The sequence below is a fragment of the Adiantum capillus-veneris genome, chromosome 2 (genome assembly GCF_014529385.1).
Source record: "Adiantum capillus-veneris isolate H3 chromosome 2, ASM1452938v2, whole genome shotgun sequence".
In the NCBI taxonomy this organism is placed as follows: Eukaryota; Viridiplantae; Streptophyta; class Polypodiopsida; order Polypodiales; family Pteridaceae; genus Adiantum; species Adiantum capillus-veneris.
Genome location: NC_140932.1, coordinates 181,316,424 through 181,340,105, shown reverse-complemented (window position 1 = coordinate 181,340,105; position 23,682 = coordinate 181,316,424). Strand labels below are relative to the sequence as shown.

The following is a 23,682-nucleotide window of genomic DNA, read 5'->3' as shown; positions in this document are numbered from 1 at the left end:
CTTTCGAAGGGAAAACCAAATCCAAACTCTTTGAAACTTGTCGAAAGAAATCTTAAGGGTCAAGGAAAAAGATCTGTGTCAAAATAGAACCTAGACTAACCTACTCCTTAGTAGTTGCAGTAGCTTATTGCAACAGCTACTGGCTCTCCTTCCATTATATTCCATTACTTTCCAAGATTCCTCCCACTCGTCATCTACTTCCTTTCAAACATGGGATACGGATATCGAACTCAACATCTCCACTTCAAGACTCCGTACACAACCTCGTAACCAGTTGGACCAACACAGGATGTTGCTACCACCGGTTCACTTTATTCTATTAAAAAAAACCACATCGTTTGGTTTGTGCCTCGCTGGTGTTGATCAACGGATGCCGCCCCTTCACTCTCATTGTCTTCAACCGGCTACCTCGCATTGCCTCCCCCGTCGTAGGTCGCCCCTTGCCTGCAAGCAATCGACGCGTTGCATGCACCTTTTGTCTCCGCAACCCTTCACTTTGCCAGAGTAGATCTTCGTTGATTCGTACTAATAAAACATTAAAAAAAGATCCTGACACCTACTGAAACCTTACTAAGGAATATGCTACTATTGCTTCCCCAATCAATGATGTACGCAAGGAGGCTAAAGTGTTTACTGTTAAATGTTTTTTGGAAATAAAGTTTTCAAAGATGAAAAGAAATTATGTTAAACTCTCTTGTAGTGAAGCTTCTCAATTTTGCTAAACCTTTTATTTCACACATACATGCTAGCGGACAAGCAATGGTATTTTGATATTCATGCTATGAAGTGTTGTGAAATTACCTTTTGGGCCATAAGTTGACAATAAAATCCTTAAGCATTTATGATAGAGGCAAAGATGGAGCTATTATGTGAGTTTGACCTTGATATCTTTCTTTCTTTTGGGCAAATCACACAACTCCCATGCGAGGTGACAAACAACGTTTGTGAGCGTCACAACGAGTCACTTGGCCGCATTCTAACCAATGACCCTGATCATCAAGGATGAATGTTCAAACAACCAAGCTAGCTCCTTTTGAACAGGTTGACCTTGATATTTTATGTTGGGTCCAAGACTTGTATATTGTTGGTCAATTTCCCACTAACCACTAAACCTTAGCTGGAAAATTACTAGGTACAATTATGTATTGAATACAAACACTGCTCACATCTAGACACGTCAAATCACACTTGAAATCGTATCAACAACTATTAAAAATGAAAGATCTCCTCTCTCAAAAAACTAAACAACCGTTGTCGCAAAATTGGTCATTGTCTTAAATCAACTTCATAAAAACGAGCACAAAATAGTTAAAGTACAAAGTCATGGATTTTAACTAGTACATATAGGGTAAAGGGGCCAGTACAGAGACGATTAACTTGTATTGGCCATTCCTCTCATTTTCTTCATGCGAGTAGAGTGGCAACAGGGGGAGAAGATGCGTGCCAAAGAGCGACAGGCGCTAAAGAAATCTGAGCAAAATCTGGCAACAATGGCCTATTTTTTTTAACAAAGAAGCATGATTTTCAATGAAAATTTATGCCTCACAGGCATTAGAGATGATGAACCTCTAGTGATGGTACATTTTTCACCAAATTACACGCTGCCGCATCAGCGATATTTGAAGCATGTTTCACTTTTTTGCCTCTAAATTGAGGTGGGGTTTAGCCTTCTTCTGGTGACCATTTTAACCAGCCCCTTTACCCTAGTTGCAAGTTTCACATGAACTTTGCAATCTTGATCAACTAATTCTTGATCAACTAAGGTCATCTAAAGGATTAGTGACCTGATATATCCAATTTATCAATGAGGGTCTTACACTCGGATGGCTCATTTTCTTCTATGTCCTATTTAAATGTTTGGAGTTCTTATATTAGTGGCTCCTTCTCTTCCTTCAGTTTTTGAGCTTGAATTTTTAGGTCCACTACTACCATATGGTAGTGATGTGTATGCACACACTTAGGACCACCGGGGCATTTTTCCCTTACTAGGAGGTTTTCCCCCCGGTGCATTGTATATACACCCATCACTCCAAGCTAACTTATCTTTCTGTTTGTGCACTAAGCAATACACTCTTCGTTTTGTGCCTTGAGCTTCTTCATCTTCTCCAAGTTATGTGCATCCTTGCAACCCTAACTCCAACAATTGGTATAAGAGCAGGTTGCATCCTCATGCGGATAGTCACCAACACCGTTTTAACCGCTCACTTTCTTTGAATCGGGTGAGCTTTGGTCAGTGTCAGTAGGTTGAGTAATTCTTTAGGCTCATTTCAACCTCCATTTCCACTATCGATACTGCTTCGTAGGCAATTTCATCCTTTTGTGCTGCATAATTTTTATGAGTGCAATTTTCTACACAACAGGTTCTTTGTACTCCTTTTTAGGTTGTGCTACATAACACATGTTAGTCCTAATTTGTTTGTCCTCTTTTGAAGCAATTTCCACATCACGTGCAGTCACTTGTTATGGATGACAACATCACAAATTTTTTTAAGATGTTTGCTACTGATAAGGACAAATTTGATGGGGATAACTACCCAATGTGGGCTTACATGATGACGCATGTTCTTGTGTCAAAGGCCATTTGGAATGTTGTGTAGGGCATTGATGTACATCCTTAATGTACATCCGCGTTCTGTGGATACAAGCTTTGTTGAGGATGTTGCATGTTCCAATAAATCTATTGTTGCTCGAGTACTTTTGCCTACAATTGAGCGATCTTGTTGGGATGTTAGAGATGTGTAGGCTCATGCATTTTGATTGCATTATCTATGAAGCGCTCTATTACTCCTCACATTCACTTAGCAAAATCAACAAAATAGGCTTGGGATACTGTGGTTGGTCTTTACGTAAGTCACAACTATGGAGGAAAAAAATTTGCATTGTTGCATAAAATGTTGGAGTCAAAGATTATAAGAGGAGATGACATGGACAATTTTCTTGCTGGTATCAAGAATATCAAAGAGCAACTCATTTTTGCAGGTGAATTTATTTTTGGCAGTTCATACTAAAGCATATTGGTTCAACTTTTAAAAAAACATTTTATTAGGGAGATTCCTCCCCCCAACAACCAACCAAAACCAAGGTTGGCTCGCACGACATACACGAAGAAGCTCTTGATATGATAGGCTGAGCCGTGTAGACGTTCACCTTGCGCGCGGAGAGAGAGAGAGAGAGAGAGAGAGAGAGAGAGAGAGAGAGAGAGAGAGAGAGAGAGAGAGAAGAGAGAGAGAGAGAGAATTGTCACTGTTGTTTCCTATTTCTAGCAGAGAATTGATACATCTAGATTTTATTTCATGCAGAACAAGCTATCCAATCTACACATTACTAGAAGGTTTTGGCTTGGAGAATCTTGAATTATTCTACTTTGACTTGTTTTTTGAAATTGTAGGCACATACTTGTGCAGATTGTTCTTAATGGATTGTTTGACTCTTACCAGACAGTTGCTAGTAATTGGAGACTTATGACCCAAGGAAACCCTCAAGCTGTCAAGTTTGATGCATTATGCACATTGATGTTACAAGAATCACTTTCAAAAAAGAATAGGGCTAAATGGTAATGGAAGTAGTATTTTGATGAATTGTTTGTGGATCATTTGGTTTATTTTATGAGCATTTCAATACTCATAAAATAAACCAAATAACCCATAAACAATCCATCAGAATGCTAATCCATTACATATCATTGCAACACGCGGGTGCACAGAGGGCCTACAAATAAACACAAATGCTACAAGAAATCAAATCAATCAATCTACATAACTGGCGAGTCACATGACCACATAATCCCCAACAAGACCGATTAAAGAGACAAACATAGAGAGAGAGAGAGAGAGAGAGAGAGAGAGAGAGAGAGAGAGAGAGAGAGAGAGAGAGAGAGAGAGAGAGATTTAATTATCGTCCTTGGAGGTCAAGTGGTGTAATGTATGAAGCGTGACCCATCGGATTTCTCCCAAGCCGTAATACATCGGCGTTGTAGAAAAGCTTCATTCACTTGGGAGTCAATTGAAGCATCATGTAGCAAGTATAATGCATCCCATCTCCCAAACCACTTCTCTATGTCTTGCATTCATCCCGTGCTCAGATCTTGCTTTTATGAATCTTTTGAACTTTTTTTGCTTCCCATGCAATTGTAGGAAGTCGATGTGAGGGGTTTTGACGCATCTTTATCATGTACTCCATAACCCTTTCCATGCCCATAACCTCAATTGGAAGAGATCCCAACTCAAGAAGTAGGAGCATATATGGTGTTTGTGTCTTAACTTGGAGAAAGCTTGTAAGAAAATGCTTTTGGACATTCTCAACCTCTTTCCAAGTAGACTTTGAGATACTTCCACCTCACACTTCAACTCCATAAAGAAGAATCGGTGTCATCAAAAAGGTACTTCTTGAGAACCCAATTCTTGATGTTTCCCGCATTACACGTTCTCGAATGCATAATATGCTCTCATTCTCGCTTCCAAACGACGCATAGCACATTCATTCCACTTGTGATTGGACGGAACCTCAAGGCCAAGGTACTTAAAGCTCTCAAAAAGTTCAAGTGTCTCATTGTTGTACACAATGCATGACTTCTCCTTATAGTTCGTCTTCACAAGCATAATCTTTGTTTTGGATTCATTCACAATCAGCCCACTATGCAAGCAAAATTTCTCAAGGATAGCCATAAGCTTTTGCGCATCTTCTAAAGTGTGTGCTAGAAGTACTACATCATCCGCATACAACAAAGCATGATTACCACATTGCAAATAGTGACCTCTTCAATGACTTCTTCTTGCATAAAGTCAAGTACCATTTGTTCCAATTGATCGATGCATAGACCAAAGAGAGTTGGTGACAATGGACATCCTTGTTTAACCCCAATAGTGCTTACAATTTTTTTTGAAATTTCCCTTCCCATGCGCAATTGACAAATCACCTTATCATAGATTCGAGAAACCGCAAGCATAAACTCACTTGGCACTTGGAGTTCTTCCATCCTTCTCCACAAATTGTTATGTGGAATCATATCAAAGGCTTTCTTAAAGTCCAAAAAAAACAATACAATTGCTTGCGTTTCAACCGACTTTCCTCCATGGGAACATGAAGAGTGACAAAACGATCAACGGTGCTATGGCATCGACGAAAACTCGATTGTCCTTTTGCACGCTTATCATTCTCTTCAGCCCAATCACTCAATTTTATCTCCATTATGCAACCAAATAACTTTTTGACAAAAACCCGATTGTCCTTTTGCACACTTTGTTACCATATACATGTGGTAGTGATGTGTGTGAACACACTAGGACCGCCGGGGCATTTTTTCCCTCTTTAGAAGGTTTTTTCCCTCGAGCATTGTATATACGCCCATCACTCTAGGGCTACCTATCTTTCCATTGCACACTAAGTAACACACTCTCTATTGTGTGCCTTGAGCTTCCTTCATCTTCTCCAAGATGTGTGTGTTTCTCTGCCACCCTAATTCCAACAATTGGTATCAGAGCAGGTTGCGTCCTCTCGGGCTTAGTCTCCAGCTGCTCTAGTACACCCCTGCTCACTTTCTCCAATTTCAGTGAGCTTTGGCGAACGCTTGGCTCAGATTTTCGATTCAGGCTCATTTCGGCCTCCGTTTCTACTACAGGCAGTGCTGCATAGGCTATTTCATCATTTTGTGCAGAGTTTTTGTCAGTGCCGTTTTCTGCATAACACGTGCCTTACAGTCTTCTACGGGTTGTGCTATATAGCACGTGTTGTTCCTGCTCCGTTTCTCCTATTTTCGGATAGCTTTCACATCAGGTGCAGCATTTACCATGGCTGACAACAACAATAGAGATGTGTTCAAGATGTTGTTCTGTTGAGGACAGGTTGGATGGGGACAATTACCCTATGTGGGCTTATATGATGCAACATGTTCTTGTGTCAAAGGGCGTCTGGAATATTGTGCAGGGCATTGATGTATGTCCTAGTTCTGAGGATGCAGGCGATGTTGAGGATGTTGCAAGTCTTGCTGCTGTTAGAGTTGTTTTGCCTATGGCAGAACAAGCTCGTTAGGATGTTAAGGATGCGCAGGCTCATGCATTGATTGCGTTGTTTGTGAAGCGCACCATTGTTCCTCACATCCGTTCAACAAAATCTGCAAAACAGGCTTGGGATATTTTGGTTGGTCTTTATGCAAGTCGCAATGAAGCTAAAATTGCTTTGCTGCGTAAAGAGCTGGAGTCGAAGATTATGCATGAGGAAGATGATATGGACACTTTCCTTGCTAGTGTCAAGGATATCAATGAGCAACTTATTTCTGCAGGAGAAGTCATTTCAGACAGTTCCCTTGTGCAGACTGTTCTTGATGCCTTACCAGATTCTTACCAGACTTTTGCTAGTACTTGGAGACTTATGACCCAAGGAAATCCAGAAGTTGTCAAGTTTGATGCATTATGCACATTTCTGTTGCAAGAGTCACTTTCCAAAAAAAAAAGGACTAGACAATGTGCAGTTGAACAGGCTTTTATTGCTTCTCAAAGAAAGGGTGGTAACAGCAATGCAGCCACTTCTTATGGTTCTGCTACGAGTGGCAAAACTTTTGTTCCTAGTGCTTTTGCTGGCAGCACTTCGTCAGGCAATTCCGGTGACAAGGGCAAAAAGAAGATGCATTGCCATTATTGTAAAGCTAATGATCACTTGATCAAGTCGTGTCCTAAGTTGAAGGCCAAAGAGGCTAAGAGGGTGGTTCCACTGCAAATGCTGGTTCCACTACAAATGCAACCATTGTTGAGTCTTCTGTGAAAGGAGACTGTAATGCTGATGTTGATGCAGAATGGGCTTTTAGCGTAGAGTGCACTTACAATCCTGATGTCCATGATGCATGCTTGTCAGTTTCTGTAGATTCACATGTGTGGTATTTTGACAGTGGTGCTACAAAGCACATTACCTCACATCCTGAATTGTTTACCTCTCTCGAGTCTGTCCCTCGTGGGAATTCAGTCACTTGTGCCAACAATTCCTCTTATCCGGTTCAGGGAGTTGGAAAGATTGTGCCTACTGCTGCAAATGGCAGTTCCTTTACACTTGTTGATGCACTTTATGTACTTGGGATCAAAAAGATTCTCTTGTCTGTATCCGCAGTTGATAGACTTGGACTTGTAGTCAAATTTGGATGATAGATGTCAGTTCATGATCTCAGTTGGTGATGAAATTGATCATTCTTTTTGTTCCCATGGCTGTATAAAGTGCATCAACAAGTGTAAAGGAAACATTTGCAATTGCAAGCAAGAGTAGGCACAATCTTTCCAACTCCCTGAACGGATAAGAGGAAATTTGTTGCACAAGTGACTGAATTGCCACGAGGGGACAGACTCGAGAGAGGTAAACAATTCAGGTGTGAGGGTATGTGCTTTGTAGCAACACTGTCTAAATTACCAAGGATTGTGAATCTCAGAACTGACAAGCATGCATCATGGACATAGGATTGTAAGTGCACTCTACGCTAAGAGCCCATGTCTGATCAACATCAGCATTACAGTCCTCCTTTCACAGAAGACTCACAATGGTTGCATTTGTAGTGGATGGAACCGCATTTGCAGTGGAAACCACCCTCTTAGCCTCTTTGGCCTTCAACTTAGGACAGACTTGATCAAGTGATCTTTAGCTTTACATAATGGCAATGCATCTTCTTTTTGCCCTTGTCACCGGAATTGCCTGACGAAGTGCTGCCAGCAAAAAGCACTAGGAACAAAAGTTTTGCCACTCGTAGCAGAACCATAAGAAGTGGCTGCATTGCTGTGTTACCACCCTTTCTTTGAGAAGCAATAAAAAGCCTGTTCAACTGCACATTGTCTAGTCCTTTTTTTTTTGGAAAGTGACTCTTGCAACAGAAATGTGCATAATGCATCAAACTTGACAACTTCTGGATTTCCTTGGGTCATAAGTCTCCAAGTACTAGCAAAAGTCTGGTAAGAATCTGGGTAAGGCATCAAGAACAGTCTGCACAAGGGAATGTCTGAAATGATTCTCCTGCAGAAATAAGTTGCTCATTGATATCCTTGACACTAGCAGGGAAAGTGTCCATATCATCTTCCTCATGCATAATCTTCGACTCCAGCTCTTACGCAGCAAAGCAATTTTAGCTTCATTGCGACTTGCATAAAGGCAACCAAAATATCCCAAGCCTGTTTTGCAGATTTTGTTGAACGGGGATGTGAGGAACAATGGTGCGCTTCACAAACAACGCAATCAATGCATGAGCAGGCGCATCCTTAACATCCTAACGAGCTTGTTCTGCCATAGGCCAAAACAACTCTAACAGCAGCAAGACTTGCAACATCCTCAACATCGCCTGCATCCTCAGAAATAGGACATACATCAATGCCCTGCACAATATTCCAGACGCCCTTTGACACAAGAACATGTTGCATCATATAAGCCCCACATAGGGGTAATTGTCCCCATCCAACCTGTCCTCAACAGAACAACATCTTGAACACATCTCTATTGTTGTTGTCAGCCATGGTAAAATGCTGCACCTGATGTGAAAGCTATCCGAAAATAGGAGAAACGGAGCAGGAACAACACGTGCTATATAGCACAACAACGCGTAGAAGACTGTAAGGCACGTGTTATGCAGAAAACGGCACTGACAAAAAACTCTGCACAAAATGATGAATAGCCTATGCAGCACTGCCTGTAGTAGAAACGGAGGCCGAAATGAGCCTGAATCGAAAATCTGAGCCAAGCGTTCGCCAAAGCTCACTGAAATTGGAGAAAGTGAGCAGGGGTGTACTAGAGCAGCTGGAGACTAAGCCCGAGAGGACGCAACCTGCTCTGATACCAATTGTTGGAATTAGGGTGGCAGAGAAACACACACATCTTGGAGAAGATGAAGGAAGCTCAAGGCACACAATAGAGAGTGTGTTACTTAGTGTGCAATGGAAAGATAGGTAGCCCTAGAGTGATGGGCGTATATACAATGCTCGAGGGAAAAAAACCTTCTAAAGAGGGAAAAAAATGCCCCGGCGGTCTAGTGTGTTCACACACATCACTACCACATGTATATGGTAACAAAGTGTGCAAAAGGGACAATCGGGTTTTTGTCAAAAAGTTATTGGTTGCATAATGGAGATAAAATTGAGTGATTGGGCTGAAGAGAATGATAAGCGTGCAAAAGGACAATCGAGTTTTCGTCGATGCCATAGCACCGTTGATCGTTTGTCACTCTTCATGTTCCCATGGAGGAAAGTCGGTTGAAACGCAAGCAATTGTATGTTTTTTTTTGGACTTTAAGAAAGCCTTTGATATGATTCCACATAACAATTTGTGGAGAAGGATGGAAGAAACTCCAAGTGCCAAGTGAGTTTATGCTTGCGGTTTCTCGAATCTATGATAAGGTGATTTGTCAATTGCGCATGGGAAGGGGAAATTTCAAAAAAAATTGTAAGCACTATTGGGGTTAAACAAGGATGTCCATTGTCACCCAACTCTCTTTGGTCTATGCATCGATCAATTGGAACAAATGGTACTTGACTTTATGCAAGAAGAAGTCATTGAAGAGGTCACTATTTGCAATGTGGTAATCATGCTTTTGTTGTATGCGGATGATGTAGTACTTCTAGCACACACTTTAGAAGATGCGCAAAAGCTTATGGCTTATCCTTGAGAGAAATTTTGCTTGCATAGTGGGCTGATTGTGAATGAATGAATCCAAAACAAAGATTATGCTTGTGAAGACGAACTATAAGGAGAAGTATGCATTGTGTACAACAATGAGACACTTGAACTTTTTGAGAGCTTTAAGTACCTTGGCCTTGAGGTTCCGTCCAATCACAAGTGGAATGAATGTGCTATGCGTCGTTTGGAAGCGAGAATGAGAGCATATTATGCATTCGAGAACGTGTAATGCGGGGAAACATCAAGAATTGGGTTCTCAAGAAGTAACCTTTTTGATGACACCGATTCTTCTTTATGGAGTTGAAGTGTGAGGTGGAAGTATCTCAAAGTCTACTTGGAAAGAGGTTGAGAATGTCCAAAAGCATTTTTTACAAGCTTTCTCCAAGTTAAGACACAACACCATATATGCTCCTACTTCTTGAGTTGGGATCTCTTCCAATTGAGGTTATGGGCATGGAAAGGGTTATGGAGTACATGATAAAGATGCGTCAAAACCCCTCACATCGACTTCCTACAATTGCATGGGAAGCAAAAAAGTTCAAAAGATTCATAAAAGCAAGATCTGAGCACGGGATGAATGCAAGACATAGAGAAGTGGTTTGGGAGATGGGATGCATTATACTTGCTACATGATGCTTCAATTGACTCCCAAGTGAATGAAGCTTTTCTACAACGCCGATGTATTACGGCTTGGGAGAAATCCGATGGGTCACGCTTCATACATTACACCACTTGACCTCCAAGGACGATAATTAAATCTCTCTCTCTCTCTCTCTCTCTCTCTCTCTCTCTCTCTCTCTCTCTCTCTCTCTCTCTCTCTCTCTCTCTCTATGTTTGTCTCTTTAATCGGTCTTGTTGGGGATTATGTGGTCATGTGACTCGCCAGTTATGTAGATTGATTGATTTGATTTCTTGTAGCATTTGTGTTTATTTGTAGGCCCTCTGTGCACCGCGTGTTGCAATGATATGTAATGGATTAGCATTCTGATGGATTGTTTATGGGTTATTTGGTTTATTTTATGAGTATTGAAATGCTCATAAAATAAACCAAATGATCCACAAACAATTCATCAAAATACTACTTCCATTACCATTTAGCCCTATTCTTTTTTGAAAGTGATTCTTGTAACATCAATGTGCATAATGCATCAACTTGACAGCTTGAGGGTTTCCTTGGGTCATAAGTCTCCAATTACTAGCAACTGTTGGTAAGAGTCAAACAATCCATTAAGAACAATCTGCACAAGTATGTGCCTACAATTTCAAAAAAAACAAGTCAAAGTAGAATAATTCAAGATTCTCCAAGCCAAAACCTTCTAGTAATGTGTAGATTGGATAGCTTGTTCTGCATGAAATAAAATCTAGATGTATCAATTCTCTGCTAGAAATAGGAAACAACAGTGACAATTCTCTCTCTCTCCTCTCTCTCTCTCTCTCTCTCTCTCTCTCTCTCTCTCTCTCTCTCTCTCTCTCTCTCTCTCTCTCCGCGCGCAAGGTGAACGTCTACACGGCTCAGCCTATCATATCAAGAGCTTCTTCGTGTATGTCGTGCGAGCCAACCTTGGTTTTGGTTGGTTGTTGGGGGGAGGAATCTCCCTAATAAAATGTTTTTTTAAAAGTTGAACCAATATGCTTTAGTATGAACTGCCAAAAATAAATTCACCTGCAAAAATGAGTTGCTCTTTGATATTCTTGATACCAGCAAGAAAATTGTCCATGTCATCTTCCTCTTATAATCTTTGACTCCAACATTTTATGCAACAATGCAAATTTTTTCCTCCATAGTTGTGACTTACGTAAAGACCAACCACAGTATCCCAAGCCTATTTTGTTGATTTTGCTAAGTGAATGTGAGGAGTAATAGAGCGCTTCATAGATAATGCAATCAAAATGCATGAGCCTACACATCTCTAACATCCCAACAAGATCGCTCAATTGTAGGCAAAAGTACTCGAGCAACAATAGATTTATTGGAACATGCAACATCCTCAACAAAGCTTGTATCCACAGAACGCGGATGTACATTAAGGATGTACATCAATGCCCTACACAACATTCCAAATGGCCTTTGACACAAGAACATGCGTCATCATGTAAGCCCACATTGGGTAGTTATCCCCATCAAATTTGTCCTTATCAGTAGCAAACATCTTAAAAAATTTGTGATGTTGTCATCCATAACAAGTGACTGCACGTGATGTGGAAATTGCTTCAAAAGAGGACAAACAAATTAGGACTAACATGTGTTATGTAGCACAACCTAAAAAGGAGTACAAAGAACCTGTTGTGTAGAAAATTGCACTCATAAAAATTATGCAGCACAAAAGGATGAAATTGCCTACGAAGCAGTATCGATAGTGGAAATGGAGGTTGAAATGAGCCTAAAGAATTACTCAACCTACTGACACTGACCAAAGCTCACCCGATTCAAAGAAAGTGAGCGGTTTAAACGGTGTTGGTGACTATCCGCATGAGGATGCAACCTGCTCTTATACCAATTGTTGGAGTTAGGGTTGCAAGGATGCACATAACTTGGAGAAGATGAAGAAGCTCAAGGCACAAAACGAAGAGTGTATTGCTTAGTGCACAAACAGAAAGATAAGTTAGCTTGGAGTGATGGGTGTATATACAATGCACCGGGGGGGAAAACCTCCTAGTAAGGGAAAAAATGCCCCGGTGGTCCTAAGTGTGTGCATACACATCACTACCATATGGTAGTAGTGGACCTAAAAATTTCAAGCTCAAAAACTGAAGGAAGAGAAGGAGCCACTAATATAAGAACTCCAAACATTTAAATAGGACATAGAAGAAAATGAGCCATCCGAGTGTAAGACCCTCATTGATAAATTGGATATATCAGGTCACTAATCCTTTAGATGACCTTAGTTGATCAAGAATTAGTTGATCAAGATTGCAAAGTTCATGTGAAACTTGCAACTAGGGTAAAGGGGCTGGTTAAAATGGTCACCAGAAGAAGGCTAAACCCCACCTCAATTTAGAGGCAAAAAAAGTGAAACATGCTTCAAATATCGCTGATGCGGCAGCGTGTAATTTGGTGAAAAATGTACCATCACTAGAGGTTCATCATCTCTAATGCCTGTGAGGCATAAATTTTCATTGAAAATCATGCTTCTTTGTTAAAAAAAATAGGCCATTGTTGCCAGATTTTGCTCAGATTTCTTTAGCGCCTGTCGCTCTTTGGCACGCATCTTCTCCCCCTGTTGCCACTCTACTCGCATGAAGAAAATGAGAGGAATGGCCAATACAAGTTAATCGTCTCTGTACTGCCCCTTTACCCTATATGTACTAGTTAAAATCCATGACTTTGTACTTTAACTATTTTGTGCTCGTTTTTATGAAGTTGATTTAAGACAATGACCAATTTTGCGACAACGGTTGTTTAGTTTTTTGAGAGAGGAGATCTTTCATTTTTAATAGTTGTTGATACGATTTCAAGTGTGATTTGACGTGTCTAGATGTGAGCAGTGTTTGTATTCAATACATAATTGTACCTAGTAATTTTCCAGCTAAGGTTTAGTGGTTAGTGGGAAATTGACCAACAATATACAAGTCTTGGACCCAACATAAAATATCAAGGTCAACCTGTTCAAAAGGAGCTAGCTTGGTTGTTTGAACATTCATCCTTGATGATCAGGGTCATTGGTTAGAATGCGGCCAAGTGACTCGTTGTGACGCTCACAAACGTTGTTTGTCACCTCGCATGGGAGTTGTGTGATTTGCCAAAAGAAAGAAAAGATATCAAGGTCAAACTCACATAATAGCTCCATCTTTGCCTCTATCATAAATGCTTAAGGATTTTATTGTCAACTTATGGCCCAAAAGGTAATTTCACAACACTTCATAGCATGAATATCAAAATACCATTGCTTGTCCGCTAGCATGTATGTGTGAAATAAAAGGTTTAGCAAAATTGAGAAGCTTCACTACAAGAGAGTTTAACATAATTTCTTTTCATCTTTGAAAACTTTATTTCCAAAAAACATTTAACAGTAAACACTTTAGCCTCCTTGCGTACATCATTGATTGGGGAAGCAATAGTAGCATATTCCTTAGTAAGGTTTCAGTAGGTGTCAGGATCTTTTTTTAATGTTTTATTAGTACGAATCAACGAAGATCTACTCTGGCAAAGTGAAGGGTTGCGGAGACAAAAGGTGCATGCAACGCGTCGATTGCTTGCAGGCAAGGGGCGACCTACGACGGGGGAGGCAATGCGAGGTAGCCGGTTGAAGACAATGAGAGTGAAGGGGCGGCATCCGTTGATCAACACCAGCGAGGCACAAACCAAACGATGTGGTTTTTTTTTAATAGAATAAAGTGAACCGGTGGTAGCAACATCCTGTGTTGGTCCAACTGGTTACGAGGTTGTGTACGGAGTCTTGAAGTGGAGATGTTGAGTTCGATATCCGTATCCCATGTTTGAAAGGAAGTAGATGACGAGTGGGAGGAATCTTGGAAAGTAATGGAATATAATGGAAGGAGAGCAGTAGCTGTTGCAATAAGCTACTGCAACTACTAAGGAGTAGGTTAGTCTAGGTTCTATTTTGACACAGATCTTTTTCCTTGACCCTTAAGATTTCTTTCGACAAGTTTCAAAGAGTTTGGATTTGGTTTTCCCTTCGAAAGTGGAAGGAATCTTGGAAAGTAATGGAATATAATGGAAGGAGAGCCACTACTACAGCTACTAGGGAGTAGGTTAGCCTAGGTTCTATTTTGACACATATCGTTTTTCCTTGACCTTAAGATTTCTTTCGACAAGTTTCAAAGAGTTTGGATTTGGTTTTCCCTTCCAAAATGGAGTTATAGACTCTACTTTACTGTTTGTATCTTTTGTAGACTTGCCCCATCTTTTTCCTTTTGGAAAATGGGATCCGAATGCTTGCCAATGCTCTCTAGAATTTGTGTAATGCGGTGGCCTATGGATTGCGATCCAGGCACATCCCTAGCTAGCAATAAACTTTATCACGCTTGTTCTCGTATGATCTCATGAGTGCAATGGTATAATTTTTAATGCAAAAGTTGCCCTTGAATCCCCATACTTTCGTTTAGTATTTAAAATCCAGATCTAATGGTCCAAAATTTTGAATCTTTGAGTCTAATATAGTGAGTGGTGTGCTTGAATCCGCAAACATACACAAGGGACATGAGAAATATAAAATTGTATTCTTGACAAAAGCTCAGTATGTTGCCGTGATTTTGGCACCAGATCAAATTATTGTGAATCTTGGAACATGCTCGCAATTCTTTGAGGGGAAAAGGGATGGAGATCGTACGTGTGTGTGTGTGTGTGTGTGTGAGAGAGAGAGAGAGAGAGAGGAGAGGAGAGAGAGAGCCGTGGTGTTGGGCGTCATCGCCGCGTCCCACGTGTCAGAGGGAAGGAGAGAGAGAGAGCCCTCATGCTGGCTGAGGTCGGGCGCCCGAAGGTTGGCAGTGCTAGTGAGGAGATGTGCATGGGAAGGAGAGAGTCGCGAGCTGCAAGTTTGCCTTGCAGGGCGATGGTCACACTGGTGTGCTCGGCACACAAGGTATGGAAGGTCACGCAAGGCGGACACTGTGTGCAGGCAGCTGCACCTTGTTGGAGCGTAAGGCAGTGGAGGGAGAAACACAGCCAGGGGGTACGCAAGCAGGGCTGAATGCACGCTGGATACAATGCTTGGCAAGGCATCGCTGACAGCGTTTTGCTGTGTCCAGTGCAGTGGAGCAGATGCGCATAATTCTAGGCTGGGGTCGAGAGCGATGGACTTAGGCAGAAATCGGACCCGACGAGAAGGTGCAGATGGTCGCCCTGCTCTTGTGCTCGTACAGAGCAACTAGGGTGTGGAAGGGTGGCAGTGCACGCATAGTGTGTGTGTGTGTGTGTGTGTGTCTGCTGCGGCTAGCTGGAGTTTGTTGCAATGCAGCCAGATGCAGCCCAAGGCAGCCAAAGGAGAAAGAGACGCAGGCGATACCGCAGGGAGGGGGAGACGAGCCACAGGGAGCAGAGGTCGTAGTCGACCTCACGCGTGCACCCGATCCAATTGAGGGATTTGATTTAAGAATTAACGTCCGAACGAATCTCGCCAAGTAATTAATTAATGAAAACGAATTTGACCAGTAAAGTATGTCCCTTTTAAAAGCTCACTATGTACATAACAATGCTCGACTCAAACATCAACCCTTAAAAGTGAGTTAGATATTATTGCTATACTTAGGGCTCTAAAAAGATTAAAGTCATATGGTTAAGTATGCATTAAATAACTCATTTGACTCTCATCTAGGATCATTATCTACAAATCTATTACAAGGTGGAAGTCTTTTATAAAAAAAAAAACTCACAATTTGTGAGTAAATTATATTTATTAACCCAAATAATTACAAGGTCTTGTCATGCTCGTGTTGAGCTATGACATCATCCAAGGATCATAATTACATCGGTTATCAAGGCAGCCATCCCACCCAACTCTCCTCCTTATCCTTGATACATAGGTCCCTTATCATGTTCTTTTAAGATCTTTTTAATTACAAGGTGGAAGTCTCACTGAGCCGAATAGTCTTATCAATTGTGCTTTGTAAAAAATAAAATGAGATCTTAGAATTGAACAAGAATTTTAATTTCCACCTTTGTCAATAACGTCAGTTATTATAATCTTCTTGTTGTCTTTGTATCCTTGCACCAATCTACTTCTCTTTATGTCAAAAGTTGTTATTGTTATAGAGCTATTGTCATAACAACAAGCTTCATTACAAAGTTATTTCATTACTCCAAACAATTATCTTATGATTTGATGATTTGAGATAGCTTTTTTAAGTGGTGTAAGCAGGCCTGAAAATTGCAACCCTTCCCACCCTTCCTTTATCCCTAGCTCTGCATTTGCCTGGCAAAATTTTTGGAGACCTTCCCACCGAAGGCCCCTTTGGCGGAGGAGCCCTTCAATAAGGAAGGGATGGCATTCTCTTGGCCTTCCCCAGGTAGGGCCACTTTTTAAAATGCCCTTCCAAGGTTAAATGGACGCCGGTTTCACATACATGCCCTAATTGGAGTGCCGGAGCCTGGGAGTCCAGGTTTGATTTATAGCATAAGCCCAAAGGTAAGCAACTTTAATAAAATTGCGAAGGTTGAGACAACCTTGAGGGTTGCATGCAGCTGCCGGCACACCTACTCCATTTGATTTTTCAATTGCGAATTTGCGATTCACAACTACTGACTCACGAGGGAACCAATACAGTTGCGCACTCCGCGGCGCGTGCGTTCAATTTTCAAAGCTCAAACTCCAAACTCCAGAGCACTGAGCAGTCGAGACTCAAGAGATTGCATACGACTCGCTAGGGCTGAATCGGCTGATGCAAGCAGCAGCACTGTGCAACAGCAATGATCAAACTGGTTGTCACCTGGTCCTAAAATACTGGCTGCATTGCCCGCAGCCCCAGTCTCTCTGTGTAGCCCTCATTGTGGAGGAGGATTCAGACACATTAAGCCAGCTACATATTGATGCCCAAAGCTCGTCCTGACATTCTACAATGTCGATGCAGGCGTCGACTTTGCGCATGATCATGCCATCGAGTTAGGAGTCAGGACTCGGAGTCAAGAAGTGTAAGGATGACACAGGGTGAAGGCTTCTTTCCTGAAGCCTCTTGATTGTAGCAAAAGAACATCTCAGCAATGCCTAAAGGTAATCTTATGATTTTTCTCCTCGAATCGCCAAGTCCCTTGAACCTTCTTGTGTGTGTGCGCGCTTGCATCATAGTTGAGATATGCGCATTGAATAGATGTTACAGGTAAAAGGAAAAGAGATTTTGTATGCTATTGAAATTTGTAGTAATGGGTGGGTGTGTTCGTTAGTCATGTGAGGACATCACCTGGCTCTAGTGCAAGCTGCATACTTACAAAGATCATACAAAGCCCTTTGTATCAGTTTCTTTGGCAGCCTTTCCGAACATGGACAACTATGGTACCTATAGAGAAGACTTTTAGAATCATAAATATATAGGTAGACTTTTTACAACCTTGGGTTGCAGATGATTCTATGAACATAAGTTCTGATTTCGCATCGACATCACACATGTTTTGTTTTCTGAGAGATGGTAGGGATTTGTTTCTGCAAACTATTTGTCCTACACAAATCTCGCCATTTATTTTCTCGAATTTGCATTCAAGTATATGCATTGCAATTTGGAGGCTATGCTGTAGATGATGTCTAAGGTATTTAAGGACATTTTCTTCCTTCTTGCGAGTAGAGCAATCAACTGGTGTTAATTTCTGGTGTTAATTTCAATAGCAGCATGACATAGGTGCTCATATTGTTTTGGCTTGTGAAAAGGTTGGAGAAGGGATGTCTTTTGTTTGTTTTCAACAAGTTAGTCACTTCAAAGATTACCATTTATTAATTGCATTTCACAGTTTCAAAAGTAGCATGTGCATGTTTCGGTTTTTTGAAGTTTTGTATAGCTTAATGGAGGAGTGAGACTCGAGAGTATCATGACTGCATTGAACTCCATGGTATAGTATGGTCTCTTGCATGATGACATATTACTTTATCTATAAAGCTGACATCACTTGTCTAAAGAACTCAATTAATGCTATGTACAACTGAGCAGACACAAACCAGCTGAAAATTTGTGAAAAGTATATATTGGTCCACAACTGAGAAAAAATGGAAAAGGCAAAAAAAAATGAAAAAAAAAAAGAGAGAGAGAGAGAGAGAGAGAGAGAGAGAGAGAGAGAGAGAGAGAGAGAGAGAGAGAGAGAGAGAGAGAGAGAGAGAGAGAGAGAGAGATGCTAAATTTTTTGGACGAACTACTGATGTACCATTTTTGCCTTGTAGTCCTGATACAAAGAGATATGCATTGCAATTTGGAGGCTATGCTGTAGATGATGTCTAAGGTATTTAAGGACATTTTCTTCCTTCTTGCGAGTAGAGCAATCAACTGGTGTTAATTTCTGGTGTTAATTTCAATAGCAGCATGACATAGGTGCTCATATTGTTTTGGCTTGTGAAAAGGTTGGAGAAGGGATGTCTTTTGTTTGTTTTCAACAAGTTAGTCACTTCAAAGATTACCATTTATTAATTGCATTTCACAGTTTTAAAAGTAGCATGTGCATGTTTCGGTTTTTTGAAGTTTCGTATAGCTTAATGGAGGAGTGAGACTCGAGAGTATCATGACTGCATTGAACTCCATGGTATAGTATGGTCTCTTGCATGATGACATATTACTTTATCTATAAAGCTGACATCACTTGCCTAAAGACCTCAATTAATGCTATGTACAACTGAGCAGACACAAACCAGCTGAAATTTTGTGAAAAGTATATACTGGTCCAGAACTGAGAAAAAATGGAAAAGGCAAAAAAAAAAATGGAGAGAGAGAGAGAGAGATGCTAAATTTTTTGGACGAACTACTGATGTACCATTTTTGCCTTGCAGTCCTGATACAAAGAAATCTCATTTATTATGTTTTCTTTGAGAGACTGGAATCCAGCTATATGTTTACTTGAGGAGCTATATTTTACTTGAGGACCAGAGTGCTTATTCCTTGCTTGGACCTTGGTATGTGAACTTACTTTTGAAGCGTATTGTGTTCATGTTATCTGTGCTCTTTTCTATATTATGAAAGTTAATTTTAAAACTTGCTTGCATCTTGAATGAGTAGCAATGACAGCTATGCATTATTAGTGTTGATTCATTTGAATATGGAAACCGATAAGAAGAAGAAGCAAGTAGACCTTTCCAGCTTTTATAAAGCTGTGGAAGGAAAAAGCAAGAGAAAAGAGAAGGAGTTTCAAAAGCAAAAAGCTCGAGTCATAGAGGAGCTTTTTGGAGAAGGCCCAGAGATAGGACAAGATGATAACGACGAAGCCCAAGAAGTGCAAGATACAACCAGCTCGGGACCAATTCCTAAAGCTAAAAAGCTAAGAAAATGGAGGCCAGCTTGGAAGTTCGAGCACAAATGGGCATATCCAATGGTACTTGAGGGACAAGTTAGAGTAAAGTGTGAGTGGTGTGTCTATTGCAAACAAAAAACCCCTTTCGCAATAAAGGTTCATCTACACTCCAGCTTCCTGCTCTAAATGAGCATAGTGCTTCAGATGAGCATAAGCTAGCTGCCTTGAAGTGGGGAAAACAAGGAAAAGAGGGTATGCATTCCTCTTCCCGAGTATGTCACAACATTTGAAGACAAGGAGAAAATACGTGTCATCACAATAATGTGGCAAATTTACTTCGTCGTGAAGTGTGCTGGGCCTATGGAGCTCTTTGAGAAGCTTTGCGTTTATCACATTGAGCAAGGGTTGCCAAATATGCCTCGCCATATAGTATTATGGTACTTATTTGAATCGAATGGCTGGTATGGAATTCATACAAGCAATCAGGGACGTGCTTTGGAATGCTTTATGTGGAGAAATGCAAGCAAGCCCTTGGTACTCACTCATGGTAGATGATAGTACAGATAGGGGGCAAGAGGGTCATCTCATTGTTTATGTCAGTTATTTGAAAAATGGGGGTAAAGGTGAAAATCATGTTACATTTGTCAAGTTATAAAAACTGATGATGGTGGAGCAGAAGCTAATTATGATGCTCTTGTGAAATTGCTAAAGGAGATGGGGCTATCTATCCATAAACTTGTATCACTTGCGACTGACGGGTGTTCAGTTATGGTGGGTCAAAGACATGGACTCATTGCTAAAATGAGAGCAGATGTCTCCCATCTCCTCCTTGTGCATTGTCTCGCCCATCGTGAAAATCTCGCGGCAAGTCAAGCTGTTGACTCATTTCCAGAACTTGTGCATTTGGACAAGCTTTGTAGAAGTATCTACACTTGGCTTCATGCATCAGGAAAGAGGATGGACGATTTCAAGCTTATTGAGGGAGCATTAAATTTGCCGGAGTTAGCCATGCTACGTATCCACTCTATGAGGTGGCTTTCACATGGACATGTGATGGAACGCATGGTAAAATTTATGCCGGCTTTGCTTTTGGAGTTTGGAAAAGAGAAGTCAAGCCTCTATGATGAGCTTGTCCTCTATGCAAACTAGTTTTACATACATTTATTAGAAGACGTATGTTCAGAGTTGCATCTTTTAAGTTGTCAATTTCAATCAAATCTTGTGGATATTGCTAACGTATTAGGGTTTGCTGATGCGGCATTGCAAAACTTGAAGAAGAAATTCTTGAGAGACTCGGCTGATTGTGGAACAAAGTATTTGAAACAATTTGTTCAGCAAACAAAAGGTGGCCAGATCACTTTTTTTGATGCAGGTGGAGATATGCATGTTCACATGTTAAGGTTTTACAAAATTGAGGGAAGCAGCAGAGGTGGATCTTTTGAGGATTGCATGCATCTAGAATTAGTCATAAAAGTCGTGAAGAATTTGACTACAAGGATGCAAGAAGACATGCCAATCTTGGAGGCTTGCAAGCTTTTTAGCCCAAAGCACTACCCGAGTGAAGAGTTGTTGCTTGAAGCTCGTAGCAAGCAATGGTTGTTGCAAGTTCTTCGCCAATATGGAAGCTTGGTAGAGAGTGTAGAGAAGTGTATGGGAGAACTGGACTCATTTACCACTGTTTTGTCTAGCAACTTTAAACATAAAAGCTTCCGTGATGCATGGGAAGTATGTAGAGATGACATTATCATGCATGACTCATTCCCCAACTTAATGAAACTTTGGGAGATTCTCTCAGTGGTTCCTGTGAGTACAGCTGCTGCAGAAAGAGGGTTCTCTTGTCAAAACAACATCAAATCAGCCCATAGAACAAGCATGAACACGACAACCTTGGAAAACTATATGTTTATAGGCTTGAATGGGCCCGAAACCACTTCAGATGTGCCTTGGGATGATGTGTTCTCCTTATGGAGCAAGAAGAAAAGGAGATTCATAAATGTTGCAACATAGAGGATCGCAATGTAGCATTTTGTGTTCTCTACTATTTCATGGACTTCTAGATAACGTGCAAGCTATGTAGCGTCTCATAGAGATTTTGGGCTTTTTGTACACTGATTATGCTTGCTAGAATCCTTGACAGAAAAGATTTTGTAATTTTGCAATTTTGTTGGTGAAATAGTACTGAACTCGATTATGTGAAATTGCATGGTCTGTTTTGATTTGTTGGTAGTGCAAAAAGTGTGGTACTTTTATTGAAACGTGTGAAATTTGAATTACTTTGCTGGTTCTTTGTGTAAACAAGATGGTGCTTCTCAATCGGTATATGAAAAGAGAATTGCAGGTAAATTTTGAGTTTGGGCTAGTTGAATATTTAGCTTTTGGGTTTCTCTTTGCAGAATACTACCAATACCCGTAACCCAACTACCATAGATAAAATGTATGGCTTTTCTTACAGGTGGACAGAAGAGGATTTCTAGGAGAAGGCGTCCAAGTTACACAATAAGTGGAATTTCTCCTGGTACACAATTCATTCCAAATTGAGCTTTGTTCAGTCTTGGTAAATGCCAGCTTACACAAAAGGAAGGTTTTCTATTTTGATTTGTTTACTTCTCTGTTTGTGTGTTACTCATGTGGCACTACCCTCAGATTTTGTATCACTTGCTGCATTTCTTCTTGTCTCAGATTTCTTGTTTGGCAGTCTCAAGCTTGAGATTCTGAGAATGTTTATTATTGGCATGTAATAATTTCTTCATATAATAACATCTATGATGAGCTTCTGGTTTGTTTGTTTGTGATAATTTGGCACTCCAATTAGGGCATGTATGTGATATTGCACAAACTAGTTATACATTACATTTTTTAAATACAAATTTTGGAAGGGTCATTGAATTTCTCCCATGCACGGTGAATGCTGGATTGTCAAAGGAAGGGCACACATGAGAGTTTCCCTTCTTGGGGAAGAGTAGGGGTACCCTGCAATTTTCAGCCCTGGGTGTAAGTCTTTAACCTAATATTTTGATAGTCTAATATGTGCAAAATTGTCGATGCGTTATGCAGTTGTATTTAAATCATTTTTTTAATTGACAAGTGCCTCCGTAGCCAAAGCTTTGTTTTCAAAACAAGGTGGAAGTCAAGAAAGGCAAGAGGGACTTAAGCTTAAAAATTCAACTCTTCATGTAGAAGATGGTTTTATATCTTTCCATTTTTTCTTGATGTGGTGAGGGAAAGACCGTAAACAAAAGACGCACATAGTAGTAATCGTCTTTCTACCTTGCTCATCTATATGTATCTCACCAATATTAGGGTCTATGGTGTAAGGGAGCTCCATTGGCATATTGCAATGGTATTGAGATTTCATAACGTGTATTTCAACATGGTTCTTTAAGAGAGTCTTGACAAGGGTGAAGCCGGGGGTGGCAACAACTTCAAAGTGAGGGGTATCAAGTAGTATATCCTACAATATGAAGTGCGGTGAGTCCTGTGATCAGGCAAAAGCTGGAGTAGATGATGACTCGATAGCATGTGTGGAGCATGAAGAGATGAGGAAGGTATGGATGATCAATAGCTGTGAGATGGTGTAGAAGTGTCAGTGGCACTACCTCCACAACATGCACCTCCTCCACCATTGGAGCGCCAGGCTTGGAAGGACTCGCGTGAGGCTCGGTAAAAATACATCACTCAGAGCATTGTGATCACTCTAAAGATGTACATGGTGAAGGGGAGGGGTGGTGTGATGCACCAACACATGGTGGTAAAGTGAAGGGGATGATCTGTGTGATGGCCAACACCTTGAGTCGAGGTAGGGTGAGTCTCCTCATACCATCTCCTCTGCTCAAGTGACAGAGATGCTAAGCAATGCTCCATGTCCCCCTAACCATAGTTGTCCATGTGAATGTGTATGAACAATGAAAAATATGTAAAAAGATAAAGAAACAAAAGGAAAGTGCAAGAATAACAGCTATCCTACATAATAAACGATTAAACTTAATGTTAAAAACCATACATCAACATTTTACACTTATTACTCAAACTTAACTTTCAAAAAGGAAAATATATGTTTTTATTGCAGTAAAACATATCTAACTAATTGCAATGGGATCAAAAATGCTCAAATACAATGTATTGACACTTTAAGTAGCCTCCCTCTCATTTTGGCATAAGACATTCTCACAATC

At 40.7% G+C, this 23,682-nt stretch overlaps 1 protein-coding gene across 1 annotated transcript; it reads left to right on the top strand.

The window, feature by feature from the left end:
* Positions 1 to 20,890: 20,890 nt before the first annotated feature.
* LOC147464194 (uncharacterized) lies at positions 20,891 to 21,517 on the top strand. Its single transcript, XM_086482808.1, has one exon. The coding sequence runs from the start codon at positions 20,891 to 20,893 to the stop codon at positions 21,515 to 21,517; it is 627 nt and encodes a 208-aa protein (XP_086338934.1).
* The last annotated feature ends 2,165 nt before the right edge of the window (positions 21,518 to 23,682 follow it).

Bases quoted from the DNA above. Each gene is read 5' to 3' on its own strand.
- LOC147464194 (XM_086482808.1), top strand. From the start codon at position 20,891: ATGCATGTTCACATGTTAAGGTTTTACAAAATTGAGGGAAGCAGCAGA.